The sequence below is a fragment of the Neoarius graeffei genome, chromosome 21 (genome assembly GCF_027579695.1).
Source record: "Neoarius graeffei isolate fNeoGra1 chromosome 21, fNeoGra1.pri, whole genome shotgun sequence".
Classification (NCBI taxonomy): Eukaryota; Metazoa; Chordata; class Actinopteri; order Siluriformes; family Ariidae; genus Neoarius; species Neoarius graeffei.
Window position 1 is genome coordinate 42,553,352 of NC_083589.1, and position 10,263 is coordinate 42,563,614.

The following is a 10,263-nucleotide window of genomic DNA, read 5'->3' on the forward strand; positions in this document are numbered from 1 at the left end:
ACACTCTCAGGTAGAAAAATGTTATTGAGTTACTCTTGCGCATTAGAGTATTTCATAACATGACTTATGCTCTGTTCTTCCTCCACTGTGTGAATTAATCTCAGGGTTCGGAGTGCATAGCCTTGGAATTCTGTGTCCCAAACCAAACAATGTACACTACATAGCATGACTACATAGTGGCCGACAGGGTCCTTTCTGTGTGGAGTTTGCATGTTCTCCCAGTGTCTGTGTGGGTTTCCTCTGGGTGCTCTGGTTTCTCCCACAGTCCAAAGACATGCAGGTTAGGTTAATTGGTGGCTCTAAATTGTCCATAGGTGTGAATATGAATGGTTGAGAGGAGAAAACCTCTATAATAATCCAGTAGAAGGCAACAGGAAACTACTACTGTAATGTTCCCTAGACACTGTGATGGCTGAAACCATCAGAGTGGTCACATCACTGTAGTGATATGCTAAAATGGATGGATGGAATCAATATTTACCAATTTCTTTATCTCTTGACCTTATATATATTTTGCTGGATTTACTCTCTCTCTCTCTCTCTCTCTCTCTCTCTATATATATATATATATATATATATATATATATAGTAAATCCAACAAAATCCATACTACTGAGTTTGTCCACACTGAAAAGCCAGTCATATTCGAGATATCAGATACACCTGCACTTCCGTGAATATTTCACTCACCTCACTTCCTGAATCAAACCCTCAGCCTGCCACACCTTGTCCCTCCCAACTTTGCTTTCAGCCATTTAAATGAGGCTCAGAGAGTTATAAAGGGGCAGGGCTTGCTTTGGGTGTTTTTCCTCCTAGTTCAGTCTGTCTAAAGGGAGACACATTCATAGTATTGTCAGAGCTACAACACACTTTTGTGATTTGTTTTGTTCTCCTCACTTGGAAATCCAGAAGTTTAACCATGGGACTACAAGGTGGTCTCAGCTGTGTCAAGTACTTGATGTTTGGCTTTAATTTCCTGTTTTGGGTAGGTACTTACTTTTCATGTTTGCAAATGATTGTAGTTTGCTTGAACCAATAATGTATATGAACATTAATGTTTGTTAAATAAGCATGTACTTTAGTTTATTAACTTGACTAATAATTTTCTGGGATTTGTTCCAACCTTCTGAAATGGTTGGGGTGACCATTTTGAGATAATGGAATTGAGAGTCTAGTTCTTCATGGAAGTGTGATGAATGCTGTGGAACTACTTCCTGGAAGTGTGTTTTGCTCTGTCCTTTATTGTACTTTGAAACAAATGTAAATACTGTTTGAGGAAAGTTGTGGATTAAAGTAGAAAGTATCAGTTGGGAAAGGCACATTGAGCACTTCAGGAAGTTGTATTAATGGTTATTTTACCAGTGGTGTACTTGAAGCGGAGTTTAGCTTGTTGTCCCTCATGGAAGTTTTGGTTCCCATGACTTGGTCATTCAAATATGACTATTTGTGTATTTTTCCTTCATTGGCTAAATGAAAAGGTAAAATTGTTTTTAGGTATACATTTTGTTAAAAGAAACATTCAAAGGCTGGATCTGAGTATCTGTGTATTGGATCATCTCACTCAGGAGATTCTCAACAGCATTGTTGCTAAACATGGGACTAGTTGACTTGGTCAGTCGGAACCTGTTCTGCAGGTCTAAGCTGTCGTGTTTGAGGGTTTACTTGGCCAAGATTAATGAATGTTTATCATTTAACAGTACTCTAATCAGGGGGAAAATGTCAACAAAGCCTAAAGTTCCTGTATTGGTTATAGTGGCTTTAGTTCCTTGTAAGGTCAATCTGTAAATGATACTGTAGTTTCTAACCATTTTGTATGTACTGTAGGTGTGAAACTGCCCACACCCTGGACTCAATTTCATCTTAACACAAACCAGTTTTAACTACTACCTTAACACCACCAGTTATTCTCTGAAACCCAAATGTAGCTTTTCAGCCATATACTGTAATGATTGACTGACTGACCTAGGTTTTATCTTATTGTGGTTTAACATGTTTGCGCATTAGTAAACATGCCTGCCCACTGAATGAGTGAGTCACGCACTATTGCTCATACTCCTGATCACGTACTTGTTGAATTTAAAGCAGGAGAGTAACTAGGCTTGTTTCCTACTAAATATCCATTTGTATTGTGTGAACTAGGGTCTGCCTTTTTGGTAAAATGTCACATGATGGGGATAATGCAGCATGGTATGGCTTTGATTCAATGTAAGGGTTTTTTGGAGAGGTTGTGATGTCATGAGAATTAAACGAAGTCAACCTTGTTCTGAACTCTGAGGTCATGAGGACCTCTGTTGGACTGGTTGGTCTTGATTCCTTTGGGTGGCGTTAACTCCTAACCTTTAAGTGCTCTGTGGTGGGGTGTCTGTCCCTCCCTCCCCCTATCCAAAATGGTGTTCTTGAAGTATTTCCTTAATTGATCTAGTACTGTTGTGCCAGTCTGTACCAGAGACTGACTTCTGCTATCTTGCTGCTGGGGAGAAATGCAAACAAATTTCATTTGCTTGTTTTAATCAGCTTGCAGGTACAGGAGTCCTGGCAGTTGGACTCTGGCTGCGTTTTGACAAGACGACTGAACACCTTTTTGGAGAAGGCTCACCTTCCACATTTCTCACTGGTAAAAACTTTATTTAAACTTGGATTTTGTTTTCAGCATTCAGACAACACAGCCAATCTGGTATCAGGATTCAGTATCTCACCCAACCCCCACTGCACTCCTGTTTGGGTAGTCATGGGAACAGGTCACACCCCCCCAAAAAAAGTTGTCATTTGAATGTGGTAATGTGATCCAAGTGATAGGTACATACCACAGAGAAGTTAGTGTGTATACAATACTGTGCAAAAGCCTTGGGCACCAAAGTTTTCTAAATAAAATTTTTCTTCTCGGTTTCTTAATTCTCCATTGAATTGATACAAAACATTTTAGCTTTCCAAGCATTACTACTTTTTGTTGTTGGAAAAGTAATGTTTGTTGGTAAAGAATGTAACACCTTGCACCACTTCAGACACAAAGCAGAAGGAAGTCTTTCTGGTTTATCTGCAAAAATAGAAATGTGACCTGAGACTTCAGAAGAACTATGGCAGATATTTCAATATTTGGGAAAACTTGCAATGTGATTCTCTGTGTGAAGTGAATGTGAGATTAATGATGCATTTTTATAAAGCAAAGTGTTCACGCTAAAATGTAAGCTTTTAGTTTGTTTACTGCTCGTGTGCTTTTTGAAGGCATCTTCATTGTAGTGCACTTCATGTGCTTAAAACATCTGCACAGTACATATTGTATACATTAGTCTGAGGTTTGGGGTCTTTGGAGTTGAGTGCTAACAAAATGAAGTGGGGGTTTTTAATTATAAGCAACCTTCAAAATGTCATACTGGAGCGGTGTGGCGTTTAGCATTTTAGCACTGTAAATGGGTTGACTTGTTTAGACTGGGGAGATTATTGCTTAGCAGAGATACATGGATTACTTAAGGGTGAAGGCATCCTCTCGGGCTACATCCACATGACAACGGCAACGAGATTTTTTTTTTTTTTTTTTTAAGTGGATAAAAAAAAAAATCGCGTCCACATGGGCAACAGATCAGTAAAATATCAGGTACATATGGCAACGCTTGCTGAAAATGATGCAATACACATACCACACCTCTACGTGCACTAAGACTGTCCCATTGGAGACACCAGAACAATAGAAGTAGGATGCATGCGCATAAACCCCTTCTACCTGGTGTGAAGCACTCACAGGAACAACACACAACAAGATGGCTGCAACTACACAAGGAAATCATGCCTTCTGTGTGTACAAATTAGTTTTATTAGTGTGCATAGTTTTATATAACTTAATTTTCTTATTGTGGGTGAACATTTTGAAAAGCAGTCTCATCTCATTATCTCTAGCCGCTTTATCCTGTTCTACAGGGTCGCAGGCAAGCTGGAGCCTATCCCAGCTGACTACGGGCGAAAGGCGGGGTACACCCTGGACAAGTTGCCAGGTCATCACAGGGCTGGCACATAGACACAGACAACCATTCACACCTACGGTCAATTTAGAGTCACCAGTTAACCTAACCTGCATGTCTTTTGGACTGTGGGGGAAACCGGAGCACCCGGAGGAAACCCACGCGGACACGGGGAGAACATGCAAACTCCGCACAGAAAGGCCCTCGCCGGCCACGGGGCTCAAACCCGGACCTTCTTGCTGTGAGGCGACAGTGCTAACCACTACACCACCGTGCCGCCAAAAGCAGTCTTATCCAATTAAAAAAGACTCAAGAAATGGTTCAGTTACTTGTTTGTTTAAAAGAATTATTTAAAAGCCATTGTTGCTGTTACGAATGATGCGCGCGAGAGTGCTGCTTGTTCTAGTCATGTGGTTGTGATGTCATCGTAAATAAGTCCATTCTACTCATCCAGACGACTTTGCAACGGCGCCGTTGCCAGATGTTTCCACTCTGGAACCCGTTCTCAAAAAATATCGTTTTGGGGCACCCAAAACGCCGGTGCCGTGTGGACGCCAGGCCGAAACAATAAATTTTATCAGATTCACCTTAATCTGTTGCCGTGTGCACAGGGCCTCAGTTTTGTCCCACTGGAAACTGGGAGTTTGATGATCAAAGTCTAGTCATGTCAAGCTCTGATTGAAATGAACCTGTTTTTTAAGAATTTGATGGTACTGTGTGAATCTAAATGTGCACTAGATAGTTAGTCTGATTGGACTGAACTGCTTAGAAAATTCTGCAGGTTTTAGTTAGGAAGTTGGTAGGGGACAGTAGTAGTTGTCTAGCAAGACATGGAAAATGTGGGCTTTATACATTTACAGCATTTGGCAGATGCTGTTATCCAGAGCAACTTGCGTTTTCTCATTTGTACAACTGGGCTTTGTAGTAGCAGCTTGGTGATTTTGTAAAGTTGCAAGTTCAAATCCTATCAGTAGACCAGCATTTTAACCACTTAGCTTCCAGTACGATTCCCCCTGTTTTCCAACTTGGAAGCATCATTCTCTGAATGCCCACCCACCCCCGGAGAAACCAACAGGGATGCATTGTTCTGTTTTCCTGTGGAAAAGAGTTGGCTCTTTCTCCCTTCATTAGTTTAAGACCTCATAACATGACCATAATAGTGAGATGCTGTTCTGCAATGGCAAATATCTTAATGATTGAGTGGGTGCCTACAACAATATGTAGTGGGTGGTGTTAGTCAGACTTCAACACTGTGTTCAGTTTGCACACTCTGCATATTGAATACGCCCAAGCTGCACTAAAAGAATGGCTTGGAATATGGCCTAGTTTATGGAGAACACATCAGTATTAATTGACAAATCCTCATAAATTATGCTTTAATATAATGTGTATGTAATCATCTTCAGACATGCTATTTGTGCACACTTGTAGGTGTGTGGGGGTCATCATGTTTAATATCTAGTGGATTTATTTTTCCTGTTCATGCTGACCTGTCTCTGTGCTGCTTAGGTGTTTACATCCTCATTGTGGCTGGAGCCCTTATGATGGTGGTCGGTTTCCTTGGGTGCTGTGGAGCCATCAGAGAGTCACAGTGTATGCTGGGATTGGTGAGCGTATCCTGAAGCATTTGTCTGACTTTTTTTTTTGAGATGTACTTTGTTTCATATGCCAAGTTCTAGCATGTAGCTTTACTATACAGTACTTGTATATTTGGGAGGGTGCATCTGAGTTTCAAATATTAATGGTTTTAAACTACATGATCAGCATTGGATGTGTACTTGGGACATTTGATGTAACGGCATGCTCAATGTAGAACAGTAAGAATCTTGTGTTCGTTTTCTCCATTTCTGTAGTTCTTTATTTTCCTGCTCATCATCTTTGCAGCAGAAGTGGCTGCAGGAATCTGGGGGCTGTCTAACAAAGATAAGGTTTGTAAAGTCTAAACTAAGCATGAAGTCTTTCCCTTTTTTCAGTTAGAGCATTGCATTTTTTTTTTTTCAGATTGTAGATGAGGTAAAGAGCTTCTACTCTCAGACTGTTGATAACTACAAAAGCACAAAGCAGCCAGCACTGAAAGAAACTTTGACAGCCATTCAGCATAGTGTAAGTGTTGAATTTTATGCAACTTGTTTGTTAAATCTCTGGCTGATTAGTTCACTCTGGATAAGTACCTTTTTTCCTCTTTAATTAGCTTCAATGCTGTGGTCTAACTGGAACTCCTTTGGATGGCCTATCGGACACCTGCCCAAAGAAGACTGGTTTGGATGTGTTGATCACGACAGTAAGATACTTACAATAGCAATGACTAGCTTTGTATGACACTTTGGCTGTGGGGTGGCTTTTTTTTTTGTTAAATGGTTAACCTTTTTCCTTCCCTTTGTCTAGAGTTGCCCAGCTGCAATTGATGACCTGTTTAATTCCAAGATGCACATTATTGGAGGTGTAGGCATTGGCATTGGTGTAATCATGGTGTGTATAGCATTTGTCCAGAAACTGATGCATACTTTTGAGATTATGTAATGTCATCAATGCTAACAGAGTTTCTCATCAACAGATCTTTGGCATGATCTTCAGCATGGTACTGTGCTGTGCCATCAGGCGAACGAGAGATGTTGTGTAAAGGGATTTGCAGATTCATTCACTTTGCAACGACCAGTCTGGCCTTTAAGTGTTGGCTGTTTTCACTGCCAAAGCACACTGCTTCAACACCCCATAATATGTTTAAATTCTTTCTAATGCAGTTGCATATCCAAGTTTAAAAAATGGCACTGGAGACTATTGTTCATTCCCCTGGGTTTTACCATAACATTCTTGTTTGCCTGTAGTACATTCCCTTTTAATTCCCTTTTTGCTTGTGTTTTTATTTTCAATATATTTTATTTAGTAAAGGATTTGTTTTACAATTTCCCATGTATCTATACTTGAGTTAACTCTTTGAAATACTAAATAAAATTGTCGAATACAAACACTGTGCACCTGGGTAGCTTATTTTTCTTGTACAAGGTCATGGAGGCAGGACAGCCTTGATCTTCCTTTACAACTTGCTGCTAAATGCACTGCACTGACTTATTGTAACACCCTCATGGTACTGGCTCATAAATTCAACTGTTGCCTAAATAAGGTAAATCATAAAGGGCTAAAGAACCATTCATTGATAAGCTTCAGCAGTCATGGAAGACCTTTTCTTACTGTGCATACATAGTGTTCACTTCTGGTTATGTACTAGCAGCTGGATACTTTTGAAAAGTACTGATGCACTAAACTGAATACTGAAACACCTAATTTGAAAGTTTCCTATGTGGTTGAACTTTCTTGCACAGTGGTGCTCATCACTGTGGTTTTATCATCATACAGAATGAGGCATGCTGTTGTAGGAGAATAATGACTGGGTGGTGTGATGCCATTACCATCATGAAGTTGATAGTTTTCCCAAGAACTGCAAATCCTGAAGTATTTTCTCTTGGGAGTTCCTGTACATCTGCTCATTGGCTGACTTTTTATATCTGCAATAAATCCATGAGTTAGCAGCTCAATAAAATCATGTAGCAATGGATCAAAAGCTTCAGTTAATGTTCAAACATCAGAAGGGGGGGGAGAGAAAAGATGAGATCCATTTCTTTGAGTGGTGTGGTTGTTTGTGCCAGACATGCTGGTTTCAGGAACTGCTAACCTCCTGGGATGTTCAGTTTAAACAGAAAAGGAAAATGTATAAAAATCCAGGGCGTGACCTTGCTGAGAGAATTCTGCAAAGAGTTGACGGGAAGGCTACAGTAACTGAAATAACCACTCTTTACTGCAGTTGTAAACAGGAAAGCATCTCTGACTAGTTTTCTGAATGACCCACATGCATGTAGCTACACTAAACCAAATGGTGTGATTTTCCTTTGTGCACAAGAACCATCTTTTAATGTTTAATATTCAGCTTGCCTGCTGTGACTTTTTTTTTCTGTACTTATTTAACTCCTGGTTTGTGGCTCCCCATGAAGTGTAGGCCTACCTTCTGTCCTGGCTAGCTAAATGCTAACTAGCTTGTCATTGACTATCAATGTTAACGTAAACTGATAGTTGCAACTAAATTATGCTTGCTAGCTAGCTAGCCCTGGGCTAAGACTGACATGCTGGCACTTACTGCTAATGAAAAGGCTTCATTTCTAAACTGAGGTTTTTAGAGACAATCTTGAAATATAACCACTAACTTTTTAGGAGGAACTGTAACAAAAATATGCTCTGCTGCAGTGTTGAATTCTGCTTCTGTTAACTTTTAAAGTACTGTATATGGCAGTTTGATCAATGAGTCTGTCCAGATTAGTTGCATGACTTTTTACCAGTGGCGAAAACCTGGAATTTCTACCTGTTTTGGGGTTGTCTGTGTTTTAGTATTGATGTTTTGAGATGTCACTCCAGAGTAGCAGTTAATGGCTTATATGAAAGACACTCGGGGCTTAAAGAATTTGCCGTTTATCATAAGTATTTCTTCTGAAATACTGTGTATTTCTTTAGGTCATGGGAAACCATAGCCTAATTGGTTAGAGAAGCAGCTTTGGGACTAAAAGGTTGCTGGTTTGATTCCCTGGATCAGCAGGAATGGCTGAAGTGCTCTTGAGCAAGGCATCTAACCCCTGCCTGCTGTGGGCAAGTCAGGGTCCTGTTGTACGTTGGCTCTGGAAAAGAGCATCTGCTAAATACCTGTAATATAATTTATTTTTTTTCTTTTACGTAGCCTGTTAGGTTTAAATGTTATATTATTGTGGAATTTACATGTGGTGTTTTACTATCAAAAAAGCTTTAGTTATGGTGTCTGTTAAGCTTCGTTAACTTCTGTGGATTAGCTGAAGTGATAACTCACTCTTGCTGTATTGCTGAGGTCTACTCTCTCTGCACAGGAAGAATAACCATATCTCCTTTTGTTCTATAGTTAGTCTGCTGGTTTTATATGGAGAATAGGGAAACTTCAACATAGAGTCTAATGTCACTTATGCATCCAATTGCAGTTTTAATTGCTAGTGATAGTGAAGATAGTTTAATTGGATAATGTTAGCTATGTATTTGCAGATCAAATTTACCTGCACTTGAAGTTAATTAAAAAATGTGGGGGGGGGTTTCCGTATTCTCTTGGAGGGCTTTTGTTTTTCATGCCCCTCCTTCTGCTCCACCTGACTACTCTCTTGTTCATTCTTCAGGGCCTCTAGATAGCTTTTTGTTTCATGTTACTTACAGAAGCTGGCGGGAGCTGAAGCAACAGATGTCCAATGGTATAAAACTAGTGGGTTCATGATCTATTAACAGTCATATTTAACTACATGGACAAAAAAAACAAACAAAAAACTGCAGGCCAAAATCATTCGCAACAGATGGCACAAGGCCCCTCCAGGCCTTGTGCCATCATCAGTACATCTTTATTCTTTCATGAAGTTAAGACAAAAAATGCAGCTCGTCATCATTCAGCTTTTTATCCCGAAGACTTTCCCATATCTGAAAACTGTGTTTTACCCATTTACTGATAACTGTTAGAAAGTGCTGACAAAAGACTTTTGTCCAAAATTGTAAATCGTAATGATGAATACATACATTTTTAAAATCTGTTCATGTGCCATGTTCACATATGGGTTCCTGCATAAGTTCATCCATCCATTATCTGTAGCCGCTTATCTGTTCTACAGGGTCGCAGGCAGGCTGGAGCCTATCCCAGCTGACTATGGGCGAGAGGCAGGGTACACCTAGAATGAGCACAGAATAATCTAGAATGAGCACATTAATAAAAACTTTGCAGCCAGAACTATTTAAGTGCGGCTGTTACAAAAAAAAAAAAGATCAACACTTTGTGACTAATCAGAATTAATGTGTACGCTGAAAAACAGTGTATGCTGGTGATTGTTTAATGCCAAACTAACTGGTCATTTATTAATATCAACAAGCTAAAGAGGCCAGTGAATGATTTAGGAAATTAGGTAAATAAGTGCCAAATATTTAGTTGTTTTATCTGTTATTTATCTCAGAAATATACTATTTAGCATTAACATTACATCCAAGAGCCCTGTGATGACCTGGCGACTTGTCCAGGGTGTACCCCGCCTTTCGCCCGTAGTCAGCTGGGATAGGCTCCAGCTTGCCTGCGACCCTGTAGAACAGGATAAAGCGGCTAGAGATAATGAGATGAGATGAGATTACATCCAAGAAAGATACATGAAAGAGCTTGGGTTCTTAAAAAATATACAGTATTTATTCAGAATTGATGTACCTGACAGTATCATTTACAGAATATTTATGGCTGATAGTTTTGTAATTCACAATAAGACCGGTTCTCTCTTCC

General features: G+C 39.8%; 1 protein-coding gene across 1 annotated transcript; it reads left to right on the plus strand.

Moving 5' to 3' along the window:
* Positions 1 to 796: 796 nt before the first annotated feature.
* Positions 797 to 6,919, plus strand: cd9b (CD9 molecule b). Its single transcript, XM_060903156.1, has 8 exons — positions 797 to 985; positions 2,515 to 2,614; positions 5,463 to 5,560; positions 5,807 to 5,881; positions 5,955 to 6,056; positions 6,145 to 6,234; positions 6,339 to 6,422; positions 6,508 to 6,919. The coding sequence occupies exons 1-8, from the start codon at positions 920 to 922 to the stop codon at positions 6,571 to 6,573; spliced, it is 681 nt and encodes a 226-aa protein (XP_060759139.1). The 5' UTR covers positions 797 to 919; the 3' UTR covers positions 6,574 to 6,919.
* The last annotated feature ends 3,344 nt before the right edge of the window (positions 6,920 to 10,263 follow it).